The sequence below is a fragment of the Porites lutea genome, chromosome 3 (assembly GCF_958299795.1).
Source record: "Porites lutea chromosome 3, jaPorLute2.1, whole genome shotgun sequence".
Taxonomy (NCBI): Eukaryota; Metazoa; Cnidaria; class Anthozoa; order Scleractinia; family Poritidae; genus Porites; species Porites lutea.
In genome coordinates this window covers 41,364,630-41,391,484 of record NC_133203.1, presented here as the reverse complement: position 1 = coordinate 41,391,484, position 26,855 = coordinate 41,364,630, and the positions used below count along the sequence as shown (strand labels likewise).

At 39.8% G+C, this 26,855-nt stretch overlaps 2 protein-coding genes across 2 annotated transcripts in view; both read right to left on the bottom strand.

Annotated features, from left to right (window-relative positions):
- Positions 1-7,131, bottom strand: part of LOC140932316 (collagen alpha-6(VI) chain-like) — a 9,592-nt gene extending 2,461 nt beyond the window's left edge. Inside the window, exons 1-3 of the mRNA XM_073381938.1 lie at positions 6,744-7,131; positions 1,472-1,615; positions 284-856 (exon numbers count right to left, since the gene is read on the bottom strand). Coding sequence (XP_073238039.1) covers positions 284-856; positions 1,472-1,615; positions 6,744-6,828 — 802 coding nt within the window. The 5' untranslated portion in view covers positions 6,829-7,131. The remainder of the gene's footprint in view (positions 1-283; positions 857-1,471; positions 1,616-6,743) is intronic.
- A 3,592-nt stretch (positions 7,132-10,723) lies between these two features.
- LOC140931146 (collagen alpha-6(VI) chain-like) overlaps positions 10,724-26,855 on the bottom strand; it is a 19,320-nt gene continuing 3,188 nt past the window's right edge. Inside the window, exons 4-16 of the mRNA XM_073380895.1 lie at positions 25,663-25,716; positions 24,851-25,003; positions 20,732-20,902; positions 20,224-20,376; positions 18,936-19,508; positions 17,845-18,408; positions 16,547-16,973; positions 16,092-16,348; positions 14,842-15,018; positions 13,653-14,228; positions 12,273-12,712; positions 11,714-11,870; positions 10,724-11,320 (exon numbers count right to left, since the gene is read on the bottom strand). Coding sequence (XP_073236996.1) covers positions 11,295-11,320; positions 11,714-11,870; positions 12,273-12,712; positions 13,653-14,228; positions 14,842-15,018; positions 16,092-16,348; positions 16,547-16,973; positions 17,845-18,408; positions 18,936-19,508; positions 20,224-20,376; positions 20,732-20,902; positions 24,851-25,003; positions 25,663-25,716 — 3,728 coding nt within the window. The 3' untranslated portion in view covers positions 10,724-11,294. The remainder of the gene's footprint in view (positions 11,321-11,713; positions 11,871-12,272; positions 12,713-13,652; positions 14,229-14,841; positions 15,019-16,091; positions 16,349-16,546; positions 16,974-17,844; positions 18,409-18,935; positions 19,509-20,223; positions 20,377-20,731; positions 20,903-24,850; positions 25,004-25,662; positions 25,717-26,855) is intronic.

The following is a 26,855-nucleotide window of genomic DNA, read 5'->3' as shown; positions in this document are numbered from 1 at the left end:
GCGTATTTTATTTGCCTTTTTTTTTCACCCCACCTTTTTTCAACGTATCTCGGGGACGTAAATAAGCCAAATGCGCGAATGCCTGCTGATGTCTTTGTACATAGACAAAACATTACCGGAAAGAAATCTCTATTAGCAGGGTAATACTATATAAGGGTCGAGTAGCTTGAAAATGCGTTGCTAACTTTTGATACGACATTGCTGGTGAAGTTATTGGTAGCCTTCGCTTCCAATTCATTTTAACTTTCTCCTACAAATCTAACTAACCGCAGTTCAAACCTACCATATGTATCGATCTGATTCACAATACGATACGTCTGCTGCAAAAGCCTCTCAAAGGAATCTACAAAAAACACATCAAGTCGCCTTCTGGCGATCAAATACAGCTCATCGCGTTTGATTTGACTGCCAATTCCAATGACATAGACTTGAACGCCCAGATCATGCAACGGGCTCACCGCAACATCCAGTGGTTTAGCATCCCAATCTTCGGTTTGGGCACCATCTGTGAGTACAAAGGCGATTCTGGGTACTGATGGACGAGATTTTGAAAACACCGTCACCGCCATTGCCAGCGCCTTGTCGATCCGCGTTCGTTTTCCTAGAAACTCCAAGTTATCAATGGCAGCTTTAATGGTTTCCTTGCTGCTGTATTTGTCAAAATCAAACACGAGTTTCGGAGCGTCACTGTAGATGATGGTGCTAACACGTGTTTCGTTCGGCGACACCCTGAACACGTCCGTGAGATCTTTGACGAACTGCTTTTCAAGGTCGTAGTCAACTTTTCCAATGCTTCCCGACGAGTCCATGATAAATACCACATCGGCTTTGTTTCTGACTGATGGGGTTACCCTATCTTATTAGAAGAAATGAAGGAGAAGCAATGAATGTGTTATAATAATCATTTGTCAAGATTAAAATGGATATAATGTTGCTATGAGTCTGGCCATCACAAAAGTACGATTTTCGGAAAAGCGTGAAGTTCGTTTCTCATTCGGATACTTAGTAAGTAAGTCGACAAGTCTACCACAAGGATAAGTAATGCTTACATGCAAACTAATTGTTTGCTAAAGTAGAATAACACATTTAGATACGAGGTTGAAAATGCATAGCAACATAGGGTTGCTATAAACAGCATCCTTGTCCAATCATTGAGCAATGCTTTGTAATCTCGAAATTATATAAATTTCCACTTGTACGTAAATAAATTTGTAATGGTATTTTCCCGACCTAACAATAAAGTGATTTTACTTGAACCGTGAAACAGATGCTAACAAATAGGGAAAAATAGAAAGAGGTAAACAAAAGAAGACAATGGAATTAGTGCATAATAGACCATAATAGAGCGAAGTATCATGGTGGTATTCTACTACCTATTTCACGGGTAAAACATTAAAAAATTACTCTACCATAAATGTACGACTTTTAATACATATTTTTATTTATTTTTGCTTTAATTGTCGCTACCTACCAGGTTCAAGACATGTATGCCTGCATCCATCCAGACAACACTTTCTCTCCCCTGGACAATCAAGATCACATGTACAGTCATCCCACACGAACGTAGGACAATCATCTTGCTTTTGTACCGGTGGGCATCTAAAACCTCTGATACCTGTAAATATGTGTAGTTATCAGATGAATGTGACATAGAGGAGTTACACGGTGGCGCGAAGATAAAATTCATATCTTCAAGCCGCCATGTAATGTTCTTTTTATTATATAGACAAAAAGACATCGATAAAATAATAGATCTTAATCCACCAAAAAGTAATTGTGACGGCTCAGATTTACAGTACAGCAATACATTTTGTATAAGACATTGGTTACAATAATCTTGAGAAATAACGCTGAGCTGAATAGGGCTCTACAATGACAAAATATAAGCAAAACTTTGAAAAATGTTTAAGTAAAATTCAAAAGACGCAAGACGTCTACAAATTTGGAAGGAAAATTACCGAAATTACGTTATCGCCCGGGGGGGGGGGGGGGGGGGGGGTACTGCCATATTTGGGCTATATAGGTATGTGCCGCTGTGAAGGGTATGGTTTTCAAGCAGTTTACTCTAGGATAGGGTATATAAATTAGAGCGTTTGCGTCTAGAATAGGGTATCATTTTTCAGGAAACTGACCAGTTGGTTGAGGATTTTATCTAGACTAGGGAAACAGCTACTCTAGGATAGGGGGATTTGGGGAGTTTACTCTAGTATAGGGTAGCAAAATTCAGCTGAACTAGCTCTGGTATAGGTTAAGGGTTCTAGGATCCAAGCGGCACATCCCCACCCAGAAATCCCTAAAGTACCCCCCCCCCCCGGGCGTTATCGATAAACTCACGTGTGAGATTATGGAAAATAAACCACTCGGGTCCCGGATGTAGTTTTTATGAATTTTACGAGTGGTATATTTTCCAGTAAAGCACTTGTGTCTATATAATAAAAAGAAATAATGGATAGAGAACAAAGCGACATCAACACAGACTAGTTGCACTTAAAAGCGAACGTAGACTTGTGTTGATAAATTTTTCCACCAAATTAGGTCCTAAATACTAAATCCAAGGTTGAGCTGGAATGAAAAAAGAAGCGTTCTGGCTCAGGAATGCGAAAATTATTCAAAAGAGGTGCCTTTTGTGAGCAAGTTATAAATACTTATGATACACAATGTATTTACATTCGCCGGAGCTAAACGTAGTGGCAGTGACAGAGAATGTAACTACTTTCCTATTGGTATGAACGCACTTGAGCCGCTATGGCGTTAATTGACTCTATTGTTATTAGGTATATAAGGTTTTGACAGTTGTAATGTATTCATCTCAGCCGCTCCATAGTTCGAGTTGCACACCCATCCCCGTCTCTTAGTCGTGAATATAAATAGGAAGGAACATTTACTCATGTAGCTAACAGACTCAAAATATCGCTGTGGCTATATGGCCGTTTTCAAAACACTAAATGATCGGCATTCCTATATTCTCAGTAAATTTCACAAAATCGCGGAAAAATCCCAGCTAATCTAATATATCATATGTCGATTAAGAAAAGTCAAGCGATCCTGAAATGCTTTATAGATTTCAAGTCTATCGTTTGGTTTACGCTGGGCTCAGAAGACAAAACCATGTTTTGTGACACTTACAACTTTTTTCAGCTCGACTGCCGGTCAAGGTTTTTAAAACACTAAATGACCAGTGGTCCTTTATTCTCCGTAAATTTCACAAATCGAAAAAAAACAGCTAAACCATCGATTAAGAGAAGCCAAGCGAAATTTACTGAGAATATAGGCCTGCCGGTCATTTAGTGTTTGCAACACCTTGACCGGCAGTCCAGCTCAAAAAAGTTCTCAGTGTCACAAAACATTCTGAGCTCAGCGTAAACCAAACCCGGGGGGGGGGGGGGGGGGTACTCCCATACATTACCTATACGGGTATGTGCCGCCCAACGGGGTCGTGATTTTGAAGCTCCTGATTTAGAACGGGGTATCCATTTCAGAGGCGTTTTCTAGAACGAGGTATAAAAAATTGTGGATCACGGCTTTATCTTCTGCTTAAAATTGTTGCTGATTATGAAGAAGCGTTTATTTGATGTATGAGTCGAACAAATAAAGAAATATCTTTTAAAAAAACAGGGCTATTTCAATTTACAAACTTTCTAGAACAGAGTAAAAAAAATTGGCCCATTTCTAGAACGGGGTATCAGTTTTAAGGCGAATTCTAGAACGGGGTATAAAAAATTTGCCCATTTCTAGAACGGGGTATCAATTTTAGGGGAATTTTTTTTTAGAACGGGGTGCCAATTTGGAGTCCCGGGCGGCACCTACCCACCCAAAAACTACCCAAGTGCCCCCCCCCCCCGGGAAACCAAACGCTAGACTTGAGATTTACAAAGCATTTCAGGATCGCTTGACTTTTCTTAATCGACATATAATGGTTTAGATTAGCTAGACTTTTTCGATTTATGAAATTTACTGAGAATATAGGACTGCCGGTCATTTAGTGTTTTGAAAACCTTGACTTGCAGTCGAGCTGAAAAAAAGTTCTAAGTGTCACAAAACATGGTTTTGTTTTCTGAGCCCAGCGTGAACCAAACGCTTCATGAGATCCAGGGGCGGATATAGGGGGAGGGTGCAGGGTGTGCGCACCCCCCCCCCCCCCCCTGAGATGACCTGCGGTTTTCTAATACAACTGGTATTCTGCAAAAGAAAAAAAAAACAAACAAAAAACTATGTGGTTTATTGGTGTTGAAGTCGAGCAAGAGACGAGTGTACCCCCTCCTTAAAAAAATCCTGGATCCGCCCCTGAGATCTACGTGTGTAAAGCATTTCAGGATCGCTTCGCTTTTCTTAATCCACATATGATAGTTTGGTTTAGCTGGTTTTTCCCTATTTGTGAAATTTACTTAAAAGACAGGACTGCCGGTCATTTAGTATTTTGAAAACCTTGACCTGTTACCGGCCATATAGCCACAGTATTGTACTTTTCTATATGCTATCTTTGAGGCTAAGATGGTCAGGTTGTCAGGCTTAATATTAAATTTTTGCCATACTTTTGTTCAATTTTATCCGCGGGTTAAGTTCTATTTTCCTTTGTTTCTAAGTATATTTTCTTGTCATAATGAGTTTAAAAGGAAGAAAATATAATAATATATAAATTAACTAAAGATAAAATTGCTGAACCGGCAAAAGCCTGTTGCAGGCTCTTAGTGAGTCGTCTTTCACCACGTTCTCAACAGGCTGTCGCAGGAACAAAACCTAAGATAGGTAAACCAAACATCTTGCACTCCATACTGAGCCTGTTTCAGACGATATCCATTTCTTATTTCCTATTTCGAATTTGGCGAGCTAGGAACGCGCGAAAAACACCCCCACTCTCACCTTTTTGTGCTAGTGGCTAGCGTCAATAAATCAGACGCCCCCTCCCCTAAAAAAACAAAACAAAACAAAACAAAACAAAACACAGAGAGAGAGACACGTACAGGCTACGATAAGTCCCTCGCGGTTTTTATTTTCATACGCGTTCCCGACGATCTCTAGGCGATCTTTTTCATAAAAAAAAAAAAACAACAAAAAAGGCCTGCTTGCTGCTTCCTGAGGTTTCTTCCTGTCATGGTTCTTAACGCTCACGTGCACCCCTCCCCCCCCCCCAATCCCTTTCCCTGGGACGTAAATAATATGCGAACGTCAGCGACGCGATCGACTTCTGCCAGCGGGGTAGTAGTTCTGTAAACAGACTATTTGTTTACTGCTTCATAATAAGTTAATCCTTCGGGAACCAAACCACTACCAACACGAAAAAAAGACGAATAATTAATTTGTATTTATGTGAATCATTTATCTACGAAATGTACAATTCTGACTATTCTTATAGGTTATAGTCACTAGGGTTATCCATGTCGAGTGATTTTGTGATGTACTTAAATAAATAAACATATCGCTTGCCTAGTTGACAGGCCATGTGAGGCAAAATGGCAGGTATGAATTTGCGACTAAGTTTTAAGTGTACAGTTACATATAAAGTTAGTATGGGTTGAGGTCACACTAGAGAAAGTTTACTATAGTAAACTCAAGTTTACCATAGTAAACGGCGCCGTAAGTGTGACCGGCATTTTTCAGTTTACCATAGTAAACTCTACCCTGGTTAATTTCCATGACTACCGCGGAAAGAACAAAGATGACCCATCACCGATAACCATCTGGTTACCAAAAAAAATAGGTGGGTATATCTCTAGTCTATCTAAACTTTGTTTGTTTTGTTGACAGTTTGTCATGATTTTTGAGGAAAGTAGTTTCAAAAAGGGTCGCATAACTGAATAGCTTTAGAACATCGGTGATTGTTTTTTCCACAGTGCTTTAAGGTTTCTGTTTCTGTACATTTCTTCAAACCATTCTTGGGGTCGAGGGTAAACCCACGCGTGCCTTCGCAATGCCGCTCTTTCTCTAAGAGTACGTCTTCGACGGGTAATCAATGAACCTGTCACTAAAACATCTTCACTAACTTCGTATTCGAAACCAAGGTAGGTAATAAGGGAGCGCATTCTTCTTGCTCGTCTGAGCAGCAGAATTAAAAGCAAAATGCTCACAACAGAAAACAATACTCTCTCACATTGAACCACGCTCAGGAAGTTACAGTTCAGTAATTTCAATTTAGTCAGCTCTCATAGCATGTCATCATTTGTTTTACTTTCCACTCTCACGTTACCGATCAAACGAGAAAAAACGCCTGGAAAAATTCAAATGCCTTTTTAAGTGGACCTGTCAGGTTTACTACGGTAAAGAAGACGTTACGAGACTTACCATAGTAAAGCCCTTTTTACCATAGTAAAGTCTCTAGTGTGACCTCAACCATGGACGTGACTCTATCTCCGACCTTATGTAAAGGAAGTATTATAATTTCAAGACTGATAATAAAGCTCTTCGTTCCGATACAAGCTTGTGGCAGGAGTCTGATTTATTATGAGCTTATGGAGAAATGAAGAATAGCTCTTAGAAGAGTGAAACAAAGGCTTACAAACGAGAGAATTTTACGGTAAAGAGATTCTGAAAAAGGGGAATATGTCGAATCGAACCGAACTTTCATATTATAGCTTTCCTCAATTGTTTGATGTCATATGTATGTTTGGAGGTCAGTAAGACTACTGAATACATAAAGGCAATTTATACAAAACAATGAAACAAAACATGTCTTATTAGTCATTGTGTCGTTGTTACAAAAACCACTTACTAATAGACAGTACGTGGTTTATCAAAGCATTACTTACGTGTTATATTTTGTTGTGATTTGGCAATCCGGAGTCTGATAAAAATCACTGTCATGATCCCGAGGAAGGCTGCTGCTACCCTCATCTTGAAATGCTCTGTCTAGTGCTGCAGTGTTTCATCTACACCCTCACAATTGCTTCTCTCTTCAGTAACACTGGCTCCTTTGATCCGTGCTTTCCTAGACAGAATATCCTCAGCGCGGTCGCATACAAGCGGCTTATAATTATCTTAGCTCAGTTCTTGGCAAGACACCTACGTGTAAAAATTTCTCACGTGTTGCGTGAGGTGACAAATTAATGGCTTTTTCCCGTCGGAGACTAAACAGATCCAAGTAAAAATATTGCCTGCTACGAACGAATACGATTTTATGCAAAGAGGATTTGGAAGACCTACGGGAAATAAGGTCATATCAGCCAAGGCTTCTTTCACCTTGTCACCTCGCCCAATATCATATCTCAAATATAATTTTAGATGTCTTTGTTGTCATCATATAAATTTAAAAACCACTGGAAATAGATGACCGTCCGGATGTGGTCATAGTAATCCCTCCCGTAATCCCTCCCATACAGAACTGATTCTTCAGAGCAACTCCAACACCAATAGAGTTAATTAAGTTTTGTTCAAAATGGATTTTAAATATCTAAACAAGGCATATCAAATTATGTTACATAGATTCCACGAAATTTTTGAGGCAATCACTTTGCATTGGGCTTCTGTGCGTCTTCCGTTTGACTGCTAAGACTACAAAGAGGACTCAAGGAACACCCATTGAAATCTATTATGTGTTAAAAAGAAAGTACCGGTCCATGGTGCTTTGAAAGAAGCAGTTGCGAAAAAAAAAATAAAAATAAAAATAAAAAAGAACAACTTAACAAGCCCAAGAAATGCAACCTCGAAGAAAGAGGATATTAAATAATTTATTTCCTATCAATTTTTATCCGAGAAAAATACATTGACGTAAAAAAAGGGGAGTTTCTGTGCAATGTCACAGGGAACGAAAATTGGCAAAATTTCGGAAAGATCTTTGTATAAACACTCTCGAACTTTCGTCGACTGAAAGGAAATGCGAGGCATACACTTTTGGCTCCACATGACGTTGAAGTTCTGAATATACCTTTGTGCTGTCTTCAAGGATTAATTGTTGATTGATCAAATGATTGGTTCAAAGTGTAATTCGTTTGCCGTATGACTATTGCCTGGTGCGCAGCTACTGTCACGGGCATAGCCTCCCACCCACGCAGTGGCCCTAAGATCATCTGCGTGGGAGTCTACAGCGGACACGTCCACGCAGTCGTCCTCCGCGTTGCGTGGCTTCTCGTTCTCCTCGCGTGAGCTGTTTTGGGGGAAATGTTCATGGTATGTTTGCACGTTAAGCCTTTCGCCAAACCCAATGCTGCTTTTATGATAAATTGTCTTTATTGCTAGACTTCCTGTACCCTGTATCTTAAAAAACTGAGGACGTAGGAAAATGACCTGTGGGGAGGGGGAGGGGAAGCGGGTAGGGCTGGGGTATAGCGGTTGTTATTGTTTTAATATAAACACGACTCATACTAACGTTCACTTTAGATCACGTTTGAAAATGTGTGTTGACTAGCATAGTAAACGTTAAGTGTATATAAAAATGGGAAAGTTCACAGTGTTTATCACCGCTGTTTGTGTTTTATTTTCTATTTATGATGGCTCAAGAGTAAGTCTTTACGAGTCTCACTGATGCTTCTACAACGAGACATTGTGAGGTGTTTCTAAGCGATTTTATTTCTAAGAAATTAAGAAGCTTTTTTATAAGCTTATCAGTTCTAATTCTGAAAAATTGGCAGAAGTTTCATTGCTAAAAAAATAAAACGCTTGCTTAATAGGATGGTACTGTTCAGGCAATTACATATTTTAAAAATAAACTGCTTCGGAGGCTTGAAATCCGCGAAAGAATTTTTTTTGTTTTTTGAGAAGTACGATCATTATGAAACAGATGTACATGACCAAGTTCAAACAACGTTTAGAAGGTCGATCTTACAGTGGCTGTAGATTTTTGTGCTGCGCCATGTAACGACCTGTACGATCATCGCTTTTAGTGCTACAAGTTTTTTATATAACCTACCAAAATGCATCAATTGTTTCTTTACCCTCTTCCACGTTTCTTAATGATGGATGTTTCACCTTTCGGTATATCACACTTATTTCAGAGCTAATATAAATGCTACTTCCCCCTCCCCTTGTTTTTTCAGCGTTATATACATTGCACAAGTAAGCTTCGCAAGTATGCTAAAAGCTTTAATAGATATTTGATTTATCTGTTGTTTAGTACTGGGCGCGGAGTCTTTATCCAGGTTGAGAAAGTTTACCAAGACATGCCTTTCTTTGGAGCGCGGGGGGATTTCAAGGGTATTGAAACTCTTTCAGTTTGTTTTCCGCGGCATCGCGCCTCCGGGCCTGTACCGGCAGTCATATCAGAACGCGAGCGAAAAATTGACGAGGAGCCACCCCTAAAGAAGAAAAAAAAAACTGGAGGAGACTAGAGCAGGAAAAGAGTTCCCCCTCGTTTTTCCCGCGTACGATTTAACTCACCCCTCCCCCCCCCCTCCTCCTCTATCTGAACGCTGCGCTCTACTATCTGTACGCCTGGAACAAGCTATCGCGCCTTAGTCCTACGTAGAGGTTCATAGATTGGAGAGAGTGATTCGAGTGCGGGCGCAAAATCCAAGTAAGAGTCATTGAACCCCATGATCGGCGGAGGAGAGAGGCATCGCGCTCTATCACCTCTTTAGCTAAAATCATTTGCAATGCTTGTCTCTCCTTTAACAGCTAAACTTAGCAAGAAGAAAACACTTCATACCTTCTCTACGCTCCTCTATATCACTAATACCTTACGTAAGCGAATACCATATCACCAAACGTTTCTTTGTCACCACGCTTGCCCTCCTATCTCATTTTCAATCTTTCAAAATTTCAAAGCACTCGATATAGAGGCTAATTGCAAGCATAGAAAAAAAAGAGAACCATAGCTGCTGGCTAATAAGGAAAAATGGTCCCATTGTGGCTCTTGAAGATACCTTTTCACCTTTTCCAAGTGTTGCTTTTTTAATGAGTTTTTAATAGGGAGGGACAGCAAGACCTTTTGGAGCGCGATTCAAGGAAAACGTTGCTGTCAAAAGGGCGTCAACAACGGTAGTGGGGCCACACCTGCGATGTAGCCGCCTCCGCGATCATTACGGGAGAAAACGACAGGTTTAAGACAAGAGTCGGAGAGGCCATAGAAACCTATTTTGATCGAGCACTATTGACATTGAGCCGGGCCGGAATATCGGTCACAAGTTACAAGTTTGTTAGTGAGCCCCTTCGCTGCCCGCCTCCCATGGTTGGAAACAAGTACTGGTTGTTTATTCAGAAGTTTGAAGTTTGAGGAAACTGCTTTTACGTTCCTCACTGGAGTAGGGACCGCCATTTCTTTGTGGTCTTCCGAGCCACACCGTTTACAAGGCAAAGGCATTACCTTCATATCTCACATTAAGACCCTGAGTATTAGTTCTGTTGAGTAAAACGAAACCATCAGCATCACATACTTCGCCCTATGCAAGGGAATTAAAGACAGTCGTGGATTCTAGATTTCACGCAGTAGAATCTGGATTTCATGCAGATACTGGACACCAGTCTTTGTTTATCAGTGGAACTTGGATTCTGGATTCCAATTGTTAGTGGGATTCCGGATTCCACAGGCCAGGAGTCCGGATTCCTGAAGCAAAAGTTTCGCAGATTCCGGAATCTGGATTCCCTTACAAGGGGCGACAAACTGCAGTCACTACTATGGACGTGGTCAAGGTAAAGAAAAGCTTGTTACACAGACTTCAAACAATTGATCCTGGGGGAAGGCGAAAACTATAGAGATATAAACCCCTTTTTAGAAGCTAAAAGGGCTAATCGATCCAGAAAATATACAAATAAATAAATAAGTTAAAAAATAGTAATAATTAGAAACGTCAGGAAATCAACTGAATTAATATAGCTTTAATGCAATAAAGTGTTACTCGCCATAGCTCAGAGGAACTCTACCAAAGGCTGAGAATTACTTCTGGCTGAATGAGATTAATTAAAACCTCTTTGAATAAGTGCTACCTTTTTTTTAATTGGTCTTGGAAATCACCAGAACCTACTAAGTACCCTCAAAGCAGTCAGAAGAATACAAGACAGACGAAACGATGGGATGTGGTCGCGCGTTTTTTTCGCTGAAGTCACTTTCAAAGTCCAGGGGCTTATTTGAGGAAATACAGCAATAAAACAACACAAATCGAGCGCATTAAATGAAAAGAATTCGCTAACTACATTAAACAGTGACACAAAAATGCATGTCACAAATATGAGCTAAGCCTTAGATGAACGTTTATCCAAATGATAGTTTACCTGGATAACTTTTACATTAAAGTATACGTTCAAAAAACGAGCGATACATGCTTACATTGCTACAGCGATATTCCTTGTCAAAAGAAACATGAATTTTCTACTCTAATTCTGAGTTCTGTCTTTAAATTTAATTTATTGGCGTAGATTCTCTTGATCTTTTATGAAGCGTCAGTTCGAATGACACCTAATGGAAAAAAAAAGGAAAGAGAAGCAAGAGATAAATAGATAGATAATTTTATAATTAATAGATCGTTTACACTCACGTGGTTAGCAGCTGTGCAAATTTCTTGGAACAAACAAAGTTTATTATAGAGAGTTATAATTCACTTTTAAAGCAAACGGCAAACGTGGGTTTCAGGTTGACGATTTGTTACGACAGGAATAAGCGCGAGTAGATAACGTCAAACTTACTCTTATACACGACCCAGACATTTTTTAAATTTATTTTTGGTAGATATAAGTAATAGTAAACGACAAGTTAAGAGAAAACTAGGTCACATGATAAAAAAATGACATTGACGTTTGCCTTATAGGTGATTCCAAATTGGCTCTGACTCTCTTGTTTACATAAACTTACGTCGTGGTACACAAAGAGCATTTTTCAGCTTCTCGTCAAGTAGTAACTGATTTAAATCATTGAATGACTTGACAAGGAAAAGATCAGTTAATGGATTCTCCACTAAAGACTTCAATTGGTCTTCGTCGACATCATCACCAACGCCAACGACTATAACCTAAAAGTAAGCAAACAACCATAATTACCCGTACTATAACTTGGAAAAATCGCACCTCCACGTAGCTTTCTAGAAATTCAACATTAATTGGGTGCAGGGGAAAGAAGCCGGTTTTTACAATATCACATTAATCACCCCAAACACCTGCCTATATTTTACTGAATTGCCCTAGAATAGCGCGCTTAGTTACGACAGGGTGTAAATAAGCTTGCATTGTATTTGTTTCCAGTTAAAATCTTTCCCATTAGTTTCTTCATTTTTGTCACGAGGGAAAAAAAGCAAAAAAACTAGCAGCGTTAAATTTAAAACAGTCTTTAAACGATAATAGTGTATTGAAAAGAATAAAGAAAAACACTAATCATATAATTTGTTAAATACAGAATGATATAGACAAAAAGTAACCTTTATTTTCTTATCCTTCAACGGCTGTACGGCCTGCTCCAATCCAACAGCTCCAAGATCGTTTGATTTGTGACGTCCGTCAGTTATCAAGAATAAAATTTGAGGCACTCGATTTTGCCGACCACCAGGAAACAGGTGGGCGGCCGCTACTTCAAGAGCTTTATCTGTACGTGTTCGCCCTTTAAGATAAATCAAGTTATCCACAGCTTTTGCAAATTCCGAGTTATTGGTGCTTCTGAGCGTTCCAAATGTGATTGACAGTAGAGGTACATCGCTAAACAGGATCAGACCCAGCTGAACATTTTGAGGAGAAACAGTGAGTGCTTTGGTAAGTCCTTTGATGAAGTCTTTCTGTTTCTTATAGTTCACGTCTTGTATGGAGCCTGAAGAATCCACAACAAATCCTAAATCGAAAGCCTCAGCACACTGTGGTTGAGAACCTAAAGTTAACGGGAAGTAACATAAATTTCTCGTATGCAAATTATATCGGAATAAAGTTGACAACAACAGTCATGTGAAACGAAAAGTAAAAACATTAGCAATAACAAAAGCAACTACCATGTATGGCAAATGCTATTTGACTATCTTTCTTCGCAACATTGGTTTAGAGATAAACGCCGCGAGAGATATACGAGAAAATACTGTAGCCAGGTTCTGTCTTCCTTTCCGTTTTTTATTTTAATTTTTTTAATCTCAGTTAGCAGAGCACTTGTCTGTCGGGATGTCGTAGCTTCGAACCCGGAACGCCACTCTGTCTAGACTTTCAAAAAAGTCCTTCGTCGGATTTCATACGGCGCGGGACGTTTTTCTGGCCGCTTCACGGCCAGAAAAGGCTCGCTTCGCTCGCCAAGAGGTCGACTTGTAGCAAGTCTACTCTAGGTCTTTAAAGACTAGTATAAGAAACGTGTGTGCTACAGTGTAACATTCTTCTCTTACACTATGTCCTTAATTCGAATGGGACGTAGACCCCGGATGCGCGGCTTCTCTTTTTCGCTGCTTGCTCACTGACCATTGGTGGTCGGCCTTGTAAATGTTATTGTTTACTCACGAAACACTGATAATTTCTCAAAATGAAACTTCTTTGAAAGTATACGAGCGTTCCAGATAGAATTGGACAAGGCATCACTTATGCTCTCCTCGCTCATGACGTGTTCTATTGTGGTACTTTCAGGAGTTGTACATGAATTTCCTCCATGCTTTTGTTTATTCATATGCTGGACCTCTAATTATACTCTACTAATTTAATTCCCTGTCTTTAAAAAGGAAAATTGTCTGGCTAATTCAGACTAACGAGTTTTAAAGATCAAGATACGCCATGACGCCCGATCCTCTCCTTAATCAGGCTTAGGGATATACAACACAAAAGAACGATTTTCTAACCTTTCCTTAGTATTTCTTCAATTTGAAGTGCCAGTGAATTTACGCTGGATGCCATTCCAAAAATAGACGGAACTCTGAATAAGTGCGCACGATTCTCCACTAATTTCAAGAATTCGTCTTCTCTGGGTTCAGATCCAACCATGATAACAAAGAGCTTCCCGCCGAGATTTCCAACCTGCCTTGCAGCGATCTCTGCAGGCGGGGCTCCTAACGCTTGGTTCCCAGTGGTTATTAGCACTATCAAGCTTGGCACCTCCTCTCGAGAAAAACGCAAAATCTGCAACGCATCTTGCAAAACTACGTCCAATCTTCGCACACCATCCACATACCGCGCACCATCAATGTAGTTATAAAATCCTGTAGTTCCTAATGGATATACTGGCAAAGCTGTTGAACCGTAGGTGACAAAGGCACCTCGTGACTTTCCAGGTGATACGTTTAAGTACTGAGCAAGAACCTTGACAAATGATTTCTCTAAGCGGTAAGCTTGTGTTGATACAGTTTGAGAAGAGTCAGTTAAGAAGATGATGTCTGCATTCACATTTGTCACATTCTTTAGTGGTGAAGATGTTGTACCTAGATCACAGAAGACGAAAATGAATCTTTTGAAAATTCAAATTTCCGTAGGCACTAAGATGTAGATATTGTTTCAGTTTCATTCCCAGAGGTTGTGATACTTTTCGCCAACACCTAGGGTAATGAAAGCTCTGAGTACAATATTTATATATTTTGTATTGCCTTTAAAACGGCAAAAACATTCAATGTGCAAAAGCGTGTTTAGCAGTATTACAGAACGCCATTTTACGGACCTCTCGTTATTTGGGACAAATTTCTTGATACCCGAAGAAAACCTTTACTATGGTCTTAAATTAAATTTACAAAACTTATGTGGAATTAAAAGTGCATATGTGGACTTAGTTAGTCCTTAGACTTTCCGGCATAAAAATTTGTAGAGGATAACTTTGAAGAGACTTTACAAAAAATCCACGTAAGTGTGAGTGAGAAGGAAAACCTTGACCTGATAACGTGGAAAACTCGATGAAGACAAATACTTGGAGCTGGTGCCAGCGATTTCCGTCTGAGGAAAAGGTTGGCTGTATCTATCGAACAGATCCTACTTTTTGTGATGCATGTCCAGGGTATAATATGCCATTATGTCATTTGAATTGCCTCATACAATTTAACTCACCAGTAGACACTCCCTCCGGCAGCAGACAAGCAAATCCCCCACATGTATCGACACAGCATTTAAATCCAGAAGGACAGTCTCCATCATGGAGGCAACTGAAGAAAGACGACGAGCAGTTACCATCCCTAGTTTCTGTTGGACAATAACGGACTGGCGGGAATGTAGTGTTGTGATCCTCTGTAAGAGAAATGTTTAATTCTTAACAACTATTCCACTCGCGCTTGTTAGACATGAGATGGTAGATAGCCAACGAGGCGCGTAAAAATTGTTTTATTAAAAACACCCACAAAATATCGATAATTCTTCCCAACTTTATTTGTAAAAACAACTGATTTTCAGCTTGTTTTTAATTTTGAGCAGACGCGTACAGTTACCATATTTGGAGAGCATGCATGGTATAATGACTCATATACCATGATGGCTAAGCCAGTAGGAGCTCTAGAATTACATCATCCAATGATTCAGTTTTTAATAAAAGACATGATTCAACTGTAGGCAAGCCAAATTCAAAGTGCTTTTACAGTAAGAACTCGATCTTACAGAAAATAGGAAGCTGTCTTGACTGAAATTTTTTTGCTTACCAAAAGAATGTAAAAGCATAGACGTTCTTCATTTCCGATAAAAACGTCTTGTTCGTCTTGTAATATTTTTGGAAAATAAATATCATTGTTAGGTAAAACTTACTTTGCTTGATGTAGTAAAACCAAATTTTTGAAAGCCCGTACAACGTACAACCCTAAGAATACTAGGCATTGTAATGTTCAGTGCGTTTGACAAGTTTTAGGTCTTCAACTCGTAACAGCGAAAATAATACCATTATGTAATGGCAATGAAAAAAGGCGATGGAACTCACGCCTTGCGGTCCACCAGTATCCCCATACGAAGCCCTATTATTTCAACGCCAATGGAACCTTAGTCTTATGCGTCAAACTCATCAAAATTGGTCTCCGTGCTAATTTTCTGATGCACTTGCTTTTAATTTATGATACAAATTTTTCCCATTAAACAGGTCAAGTGAGTGCGAGCTGTAAAGGGCTTATCCAGCAGTTAATGTAAAGTACATACGAGTTGTCATGGTAACTAAACTTTGTCCTCATCGTACGTCGTAAAATTTGGCACTATCTAAGAACTCATAATCACTAACTAACAAACAATCAATTACAATATCTAACTTTGCAGTAACAAAAATACCCAATAACATAGACAACTGCAACAAAGATAAATGAATGAATGATTGAATGTAGTTGTACCTGGTAAACAGGCAGATGCAGCTAAATCTCTTGTGACAGTTTCAAGGTTCTCGAATGACATGACAGTGAAAATATTGGCAGGGTCCTTGGCAATCATTTGAAGTTTGTTCATGGAAATCTTAGATCCAGTGCCAACCACAAATACACGTGCTCCTTGTTCATGTATAGGGGCAGCGGCTTCATCAAGACGTACTGCACCTGGTTCTTGCGTTTGTACGCCGTCTGTCAAAACGATCACTACTTTTGGAAAGCCAGGTCTGCAAATAAGCACTCAATGGTCATCCAATCTGGATTGCAATATTGGAATTAAAATACTACATGTATCGCATTCTTTGATCTGCCAATTTTAGGAGATTTATATCAGTTACTTACATACATATCAGTTAGTTACATTGGCCTCGAGAGTTATGAGTTTAAATCGTGAGCTCACGGGTCAGGAAGACTAATTTCTTTACCTCACTTGCTGCAGTGTTTGGTTTGCTAAAGCAAGGGCCTTGTCAATCCTTGTCCTCTGCTGCAAGTGCGGCAATGCGTCTACGGCCAACAAAAAACTTTTCAAGTTGTTATACTGCCCAAACTGAATCTCTAGCTGCGGATCCTCACTGTAAATGATAACTGATGCCCGACTGCCCCTTCCAACGTTGAAAATTTTCGCGAGTTTTTTAACGAAATCTTTTTCCCTGTTGTACTGTGACAAATCGATACTCTGGGAAGAATCTATGACGAACACCACGTCGAACAGTGTATCGCACGTTTGTACGTCTATCGCTGTGGATGTCGTTGTAGAAGGTTTTGGAGTGGTGGATGGTGGCTGAGCAGTAGTTGATTGAGCAATGTTTCCTGGTGTCGTTGATGTTGATGTGATGTCCGCAGGGGTCGGCTCTTTAATAACGAAAACAAAAGTCGGACGATCATCAACGTGAGTGTTTCCCCAGGGCTATTATTTTTTAAAGACCTTCCTTAAGAATTTATGATTAAAGGGGCTTATTATTGGAAGAAAACTGAACTGAACTGGGCTTTTAACAGAGGAAAACCTGTATTAGGAATTTTTCAATGTGCTAGTCGCTAATATTGGGGCATTTTCTTAAAACACAACGGTAAATCTACCTAACGATAGTCTCGGCGAAGCCAAGAACTATTCATACGGATTTAGTTTAAAGTTGAAATCGTAGATTTGAGCAAAACTATACACGCCTAGTCGAAATCTTCACAAATGTCAGAAATGTCTCTAAAGATGAAATTCATACCCCCTTCGTGGTACAAGGGGGTGGGGAGGGGGGGGGGGGGGTGGTTGATGGAACGCTAGAGTTTTTAATATGTTGCAGTATTTTGAAACGATTTTGCCTTCAGTGGAAAACCTTTGATCTTCTTAACAAGATGAAGTATATTTTATGGGTGGTGGCGCTACTGGAGGCCTGTGACGTCACCCCCTTGTAGGTCCGAGGGTTAAAAGACGGAGGCAGATGTAATAAGAACTGCTAATGCTTAACTGATAAATACATCTACTGTATCAGATAACGATATTTATCAAAAGGAGACTATGGGGTCATCACAAGAAAATCGCATCCTCTCAAGACTCAAGCGTACAGTACAGTTAATGCTTACGAGCAACACATTATCTGCAGTAAAACATTTTCCTTTGGCTTTGTCCAAGGCGAATATCTACAAGTAACGTAATGACGTCGAAACCAATCAAAAGCTCGGCAAAAATTATGTCGCTAAATAAATTATTATTATTATTATTCAAACTCACGAGGACACACTGTTTCAAGCAACTTCGCAGACTTGTTTAACAGCTCTTGGAAGGAGCTCATAAGGAACACGTCCTCTTCGCTTGTTACCATCTCTTTTAATTCACTTCGGTTCACCCTCGGTCCAACGCCAACTGCTAACACTCGCACGCCCTTATTACGGAGAGGTAACACAGCTTGACCAAGAGGCTCGACACCAGGTCCCGGTGTTTGAATGCCATCCGTCATGACAACGGCAATCGACATCACTGAACGACGTGGATTTAGAAACAGTGTTTTTGAAGCATAGTTAAGGGCACGGTCGATTCTTGTCTGACTGCGCCTGTGAGATAAGGAGTCCACGGAAGAATGAAACTTTTCAGAGTGTTCTTGACTTGTAAAATCGACACTCAGCTCTGGTTGACCGCTGTACATAATTACTCCAGCTCGGCTCTCGCGCGAGGCTGATAGGAAACTCTGCGCGATTGCTTTTACAGCAGTCTTTTCACGTTCAAAGTCTTGGTCGGTGATGCTTTCCGAGGAGTCCATCAAAAAGGCGATGTCCACTCCATTGATGCAGGAAGTCTCTAAAAAGATAAAATACGGTACACTTTAGTTCTATAATCCACGATCTTGCTCCTTAAGAAATTAACAACAAAGAAATAAATAGATAAACAAAACCCAGACATTTCTGGATAACGCCACAAATTCAAGAAAAGGGACACTGTTGTCCCGTTTAAACTGTTTGTTAAGTAATTTTAAGTGTGTTATCTATATAAAACGTCTTCAGTTGAATGCAAATCTAACTTGAAACTCACAATCGACAAACTGGAAAAAGAAAGTGGAATATAGCCATCGTTGTGAGTGTAATTCTCAAAAGTAGGAGTGTTGCTGCCAGTGACTGGTTTTGGCAACGTGCGGGATAGATATCTTAACAGTCAAAGACAAAAAAATGTTTTTAAGGAACTGCACTGCCAGAAATTAAGCTAAAAAAGGTTCATATTCTTCCTAATTGAATTTAAAAACAAGGGATAGCTAAGTAAACGTTGACTATTATTTATTTAATTAAAAGACGGATCCTGTATAAGAAGCAGAGACTAAGCTGATAACTTACTGTTTCTAATCTCACTGCAAGCTTTTTCAGCAACTTCCTGAGATTTTCGAAGAAGATCAGTAAACGAATCAGCCAGAAAAACATCAGAATCGCTTTCCACGATAGACCTTAACTGAGTTTTGTTGATTGCGTGTCCAACACCCAAGGAATAAACTTTCACGCCCTGATCACGAAGCAGCTGACTCGCCGCGTCAAGAGGTATAGCATCGGGATCAGGGGTCTGAACACCGTCCGTCAGAGCGATTAAAACCTTGACCACGTTCTTTCTTGCTAATTTAAACATCTCCGATGTCTGTTTCAGGGCACGATCAATACGTGTTCGACCTCGTGTCTGGTTGATGGAATTCACAGCTTTAACAAATGAATCAGTTGTGTCGTAGTCGTCAAAATTGGCGCGTACAGTGGGCCAGTCGTGATATGTTACCACTGCAGCTCGACTGGCGCCGGGACCGATTTGGAAGATTCGTGCCAAATCTATAACAAAATCCTTCTGTCTCTCGAAGTCATCAAAGCCTATACTTCCTGACGAATCCATAAGATAAATGATGTCCACCTTGGCAGTGCATATTTGACCTAAAAGATAAAAATAAAGAAATCAATGTAAAAGTTAAGTGTACGCCGTGCGATAGACTTCCTATATAGTTCTGTTTCTCGAATGAACTGCTCACTTAAGGTGAGGCTAGCCTAGAACTTGATTAACACATCAGTTGTTATGTTTTGGTGGTTACGAAGTTGGTTCTTGATAGTATCTACGAGACTCGTTTAAAACTATACAATCTTAAAAAACAAACAAACAAACAAACAAACAAAAAAAAAACAATCAAACAATGAAGCAAACAAACAAAAACCTGTCCCAACAATTTTTAGGTTTTCCTAACGATAGTCCATTGTTATGAAACAATAAGAGGTTAGCGAAGCATTTGCAACTAAACGGTGCTCAACACGCAAACATGAGAACAGAGGGACAGAGTGACTAGTTATTTTACACATCCTTGCCCTCCGTGTGTTTCCACTTAATGAAAAAAATAAAATCGCAGCAAATACAAAAAAATAAAAATAAATAAAAAAACAAAAAATAAAAAAGGTTTAAGATGTTCGAATACACCAAGTGAATGTAAGACAGGGTCCATTTGCAGCAGTGTGAAACAAAAGGTGTTGTTTCGGGCGGGAATCAAACCTAGTCTTACAAATTCGAAATATGGTGGCCAAACAATTGAAATAACCAGTTGTTTAACGCTTTGCTAAGACTACCTCAGTCCGTGTCCCCTTCCCCACCTCCTTCACATACCAGCTTTCTTTCTGCAAAGTCGCCGGCAGCCATCAAAGCAACATTTATAATCACTATCCTGGTCGCAGTCAGAATCACAAGTGCATTCGTCTTGTACTGAACTAGCACATTTTCTGTATGGAGAGTACGGAGGACACCGGTCTGTGAGCACACCTGCAGAAACACAAACAATAAACGATTACGATTTACAATTATATTAGTTGACCTTACTTTTTACCAGACCTGATATTTAGTTAGAATAGGAGTCCACATGTAAATGGCTTAATTACACGGAATAGTTTTGCCAACCAAACAAAAAATGGAGGGGAAGAAGTGTCGACTTGGCTTATACTTGGCCTATGCCAAAATTTACATGTCCAAATAACAGACAGCGTTAAAAGGCTAACAAACAATTTTGAAATTGTTTGAAAAGTAGTTATGTTATCCAGACTTTATTATAAGAGTCTCACACCAATAGCCCTCGGAGGGCCTTAGGGCAAAACAGCAGCTGCATTAAAGGAATTCTTACCAATTTGTGGTTTGTAATCAGTAGGCACACACTTCTTATTCCCACAGCCGTCAGAGCAGCACTTGAGTTTTGCACTGCATTCCATGTCATAGTTGCACTCCTTTGGTCGAGAGGAACACGAAGGCGGCGGCGGGATGTACGGACACGTACCTGGCTTTTCGCGCTTCGCTGCTGTACCAATAAAAAAAACATCATTATGTTGTTTACATATAAAACAACATCAACAACATCCCCCCCAAAATTATTTGTAACGACGACAAGAACAACTATTTCACGGGATGGTGAAAGAAAAAAGAGGCCAAGGTTTTTTTTAAAGGCTGTGAAATTAAAGGTGATCGCTTACATAGATGGTCGCTCACAAATTAGCATATTAATGCTGCGTCTAAATGCCTGCTAAATCTAATAGCATATCATAAAGAGGGCTAAAAAAACAAGGGTCGGTCCAAAAGCCCGAATTCCTTAAAGAACAAAAAACAAAACAAAAACAACAACAAAAAAAGTAATATGTTTAAAAAAACTTGCTTTTCTCCCTCTATAAATTGACCGATTTTGAAGGCACTCGTCAATTCGTGAGAATTCATCTAGAGTGCCCTCGCGCTCAGTTTTTAGCCTCTTCCGCTAACTCGCATGGCGCAAATTAGCCTTGACTTGAGGCTGGGGCTGTTCGAAACCTCTTCTTCTTCTTTTACGCCAACGATCTCTCAGGATCCGTAGACGCACTCTGATGCTGGATCATAGTCTCTCTTCTCAGCAAGCCTGATATCCTGCAATGGTACGGTATACTCTGTGTCTATTCACGGATGTCTGTTATCCAACATCTCCGTGGTCTACCCGGCCCTCCGTTTCCAGGAACTCATCCATGTATGATGGTGTTAGCCAGTCTAAACTGTGACATGGCCGAAGAATTTCATTTTCCGTTCTTGCACAATTTGAGTCAGGGGTTTCTGTACTCCGGCTAAGTCTCCCACGCGTTCTTTCACTGACTCGTTTGTGCGTCTGTACCTCCAAGAGATGCCCAGTAATCTTCTGTAACACTTAAATTGAAACGCTCTTCTTTGTATGTCCAGGATTCACATCCGTAAAGTAAAACAGAAATTACAATCGATCGTAATAATCTCAATTTCACTCCGAAGGTAATAGTTTGGTCTTTCCACAATTTGTCCATTTTGACTAATGATGATGCTCAAAATTAAAAACAAGCTGAAAATGGGTTGTTTTTACAAATAAAGTCGGGAAGAATTCTCGATATTTTGTGGTTGTTCTTAATAAAACAATTGTTTCGCTCGCGCTGGTTGGATATGAGATGACTATAGCCAACTCGGCGCTACGTGCCTTGTTGGCTACTACCATCTCATACGCACACTCTTGGAATAATCGCTAAATTGATCTTCATAGTTCGTAGACCCGTTTGCTGCTATCCTAATCTCCCTGCCCAACAACTGCACCTACTACCTTTTTAGAAAGCACGGCGCCCTTACCTTTATGCATCACAATTAACATCGACTTTCTCTACATACCAACTTCTTTTTGGCAGAGTTGTCGGCAGCCATCGAAGCAGCATTTATAGTGACTCGCTTGATCGCAGTCAGAATCACAAGTACATTCGTCTTGAATGGAACTGGGGCACTGCACGCTTGTCGAGTACGGCGGACATTTATTTGCCAGGACCTCTGTAATTGAATTTGGTTTCGCAAAACAACGTGTTTTCTTTTAAATAACACTATGAATGAAATACTTTAGGGGGCTTTTACTGTCACAATATTGCTTGACCTCCAAGTTGGTAACAGGTTGGCTAACATGTGTTTTTCATTTAATTATCTAAATGTTTTTGCAATGCAGATTTTTGAGCAGATGCTCAGTTTTGTAATAGGTAGATCTAGTTCAATAACACCAAACTTGAAAATCTTCCAAGCTTCTTGCAATGTGCACTTTCTGATATGTGCTTCTCGTGTTGTTTATCCCATAATACACGGACACGTACCAATAGTTTTTTGCCCTTTCGAGTCATTAATGTATCTATATACTAGCCGGTCCAAAGTCACTTCCGAACACAAAAAAAGTCCAATTAATTCCACGGTTTTCTTCTTTTTAAACACAAAACCGGTTTAATGTAGTCTGCGTGTCAGGCGCCATTGCTACAGGTAATCATTGCGTGACTGTGTGACTGAAATATCAAAGATACGTACAAGGAAAACAGGCAAGTGAATCTGATAGTAAAAGAACTCAAGAAACTAAACACGAGTCAATTCATGCCCGTCTAATGTCGAAAGGAGGGTTAACCCCCAAAATCTTGTAAAATTGCAAATGTCTAAACCATGTCGGCAAACGCCGCCGCGAGTGAGATGCTGAAAATGCTCAATTTCCATTTATTTGCCTTTGCATGCATGTAGTCATGGATATGGATATACAAAATCTCAGTTATTCTGACGACAAGTTACATCTCCGACGGCTTCTCAGATGGTATGGTAAAACGTAAGGGATAATGCTAATGACCAATTACGAATCATACGGTCCATAATCTTGCCATGCAACCGAGACTGATAAACATCTGAAAAATATGGCTAAATACAGCACTATTGTATAAGCAAATAAAACACTTACGGGCCGTGAGCATCATGATTAGAAAAATTCCAGGAGAATGATAGCGAGGGCAAATAATCATAAACATTGTTAATCCTCAGCAATAACAATAAAATGGCCGACGGTATAGAGAATAGAATACCTGGTGCGATTCGCAGTTTAAGTAACATCTCAAATTTCAAACCACAACAGCGCGCAGGTAAGATCGTACATAGTCAACATTTAACAGTGGTTTGAAACCTGTAATTATTATTTTTACAAGCTGTAAGTATAAATATATGCTGAATTGTCCCTTTGAGTCGATGATATCGACAAACGTGAATTCCTGTGGGACGTATATATAGTTAAGAGGAGGTTATAGAGAGAGGCTTTCATCCTCTTATTAAGTCATTCATTTGAACGTTGGAGGCGACAAAAAAAATTATTAACTGAGATAAAATTTCACTCTGTGATTAAGATTAACTAACAGAATTACCGTCTTTTGATTTTGATTAGTGAGTTTACTAAACATGACGGAAGAAAAAAAAATGCTTGTGTGTGACTAACGTGACAGGGCTAACAATTGCGTGTTTTGTCGTGATTTTCACTAACATTAATGTTTTCTAGGTCTTTTGCAAAAAGATCTGTTTAAGGAACGTATTATTGTCACGCTTGTCACACAAGGTTTGCTTGTCTACTTTCCTCTCTTTGAGTTTACTCAACATGACGGCAGAAAAAAAGGCTTGTGTGTGACTAGCATGACAGGGCTATTAATTGGGTGTTTTGTCGTGATTTTCACTAACATTAATGTTTTCTGGTCTTTCACAAAAACATCTGTTTAAGGAACGTGAAGTTTGGCGGAAAATGTTTTAGACAAAATTATTGTCACGCTTGTCACACAAGGTTTGCTGTCTACTTTCCTCTCCCGTCCAGATGCGTAAATTCACTATTACCTCGGGGCTGCGCTGCGCTTAGTAACGTTTTTGCTCCGAAAATGCGAGCTTATTCGAGGGCGGTGCTTATTCGAGTACATACAGTATTTTGCCTTTGTAAGCGATCACCTTTTCACCCATCCTTGTGGACCGAGGGGCAGCTAGTCGGGACGATATAATGTTAGTGACGAAGTTTACTGTAAGATCGAACTTTCACCACGAACCGTTGTATCTTCCCGACTAGCTGCCCCTGCGTTCCCGAGGATGCTTTTGACCCCAGCGGTTGGTTATTAACGAGGTAGGCTGCCGGCATCTTATCAGGAGATCATCAGGGCCCGTACTATCTATTCGGTAAGGCCCAACAGGCTTAGCGTAACGAGCTGCAAGTCAACTGGGGCACGACTAATAATCTCGCTGCAGTTGCACTTGTGACTAAAGTACTTCTGCGTTTCTTCCCTAAGCTACGCAGTCGATAGGGTTTTTTACCTTTGTGTATGTAATTTATGAGACAGGTGGAGAAAGAGATTTTGAGGGCCACCTTTTACCTCCACTTCCCCCCCCCCCCCCATTCCCCCTCGCTAATGAAACTAAATGTTGATATAACAAGGACGCATGCATTTCGACTTACTTGCTGAGCAAAACAAAAACCCGCACGAATGCTTGCAACATCTTTGGCTTCCAGGACACTGACGATCGTGTTCACATCTGTGGAACCCAGGACATGGTACGGTGAATATAACCGGGCAAAAGTCCGTTTTCGTCGGCGGTGTTGTGGAATAGACTGCGACATAAGGAATGTTAATGAGAGAATATCACACAAGAAACGTCCAATAGGGTTCCCTTTTTATGGAGAGTGTCATTTCTTATAACGGTGTGTTTGAGGTGGTGTATTTGATGCCTGGTTTTAATACAAACTAGACGATGCGTACAAAATAAAATAAAACGAACTAGTAGTGGTAAACAAATGAATAAATCAATAAATAAAATGGAATTACCGTATTTCCTCGAATAATAGCCGTCCCTCGATCAATCGCCTCTCTCGAATAATCACCCCCCCAACCCCTCTTACCATCTTCTCTTTCTTTTATCCCCCCGGTCAAGTTTGAGTGGAATCTGATCCATGACAATTCAAGCTCTGAACCAAATTTGAAATTTGGAACACTATGTTCAGTTTATTTAATTTGATGATTTTTTGATTTATTGGGATGATAAAACAAAGTATTTAGGGCACGCCTTCCAATGAGCAATATTTGAAATAATCGCCTCCCTCGAATAATCGCCTTCCCTCGAATATTCTATGAAAGAAATGATTGCCCCCGGCTATTAATCGATGAAATACGGTGAACGTACACCGTACACCTTTTGGAATCGAAGAACCCATACATACATGTAAACGTCATGCCTTAATCCTATTCAGAGTCGTTTGAACAACGATTTTACCTGCAGTTGTTTCCGGTGGCGTTGTTGTCCTTTCGGTCGATGTTGGCGTTGGTACTGTAACAAAATGAGACCATCAGATATATATAATTGACGCAAAAAATAATATTTCCCAGAATAAGTTTGAGAGGTTATGGTTTATTAAACAAGAGTTTCATGGGTATTTTAACAAACATGACACGGGAGGTGAAAATGGTAAGTAAAGGGGAAGTTAATTACACTTTCCGCTTGCAGATTTTTTTTAACACATTACAAGTTTGTTTTCTTTCCGCTACTCTCTCGGTCCTCCATGTCTGTTCGGTTGATATCCGAGCTTATGTTTTTCCGGCCTAAGATTCCGCTGCTAACAAATTGCATTAAAAAAGAAAAAAAAAATGTGGCTATTTTAGTGGTCCACTCCTTTTTCAAGTCGACCAACTCGTGACAAAAGGTGCATTTTACTCTCCTTTTCCAAGTTATAAGGCTTCATAGTGAAACACAGAAGCGCATTGCAAAGAGCATTTAACTGAGCATTCTGAAAGAAAACTCTGGCCTTCAAACATCGAAGAAAAAGGACAAATTGCCCTTAACATATAAATGAAGCAATAAATGAAGTTGAGGTTAAAGTATGGGCAAAAAGACATTGCATACGCTACCTAGTACACATATCCCTCTCTTTACTTCATTTGCTTTGTTGTCCAAGTCCACGAAGGAGTCAACCGTAAAAACGTTGTTAGGCCCAGAGGCAATTTTGTTGATTTCCAATGTATCGACGTCTTCTCCGTATCAATATCGAGCAAACATTCATTTTTGACGTTCGATTTTTACACAGAAAAACGTTGTTAGGCCTAGAGGCAATTTTGTTAAGTTCCAATGTATCGACGTCTTCTCCGTATCAATATCGAGCAAACATTCATTTTTGACGTTCGATTTTTACACAGAGAACAAAATGGCGGCAAATTTGAATCTAAACACCAAATTTACTATTAGAAGCAAAAGTGAAACAAAATATGTGTAAACTTGATATTTACTCCACATTTACGCCACCCTCGCAGAAAAGTAAACTTTCATTTTTGAACAAAATTTGCACCAAGAACAAATAAGTAGCAACATTAGTACCCTAAATTTGAAATAGATTTGCTCAACTAGCAAACTTAGGCAAATCCGTTTTTTCGTCCAGTGGAAGGTGTGCCTACAAAATATTGTTCAAGCCAACG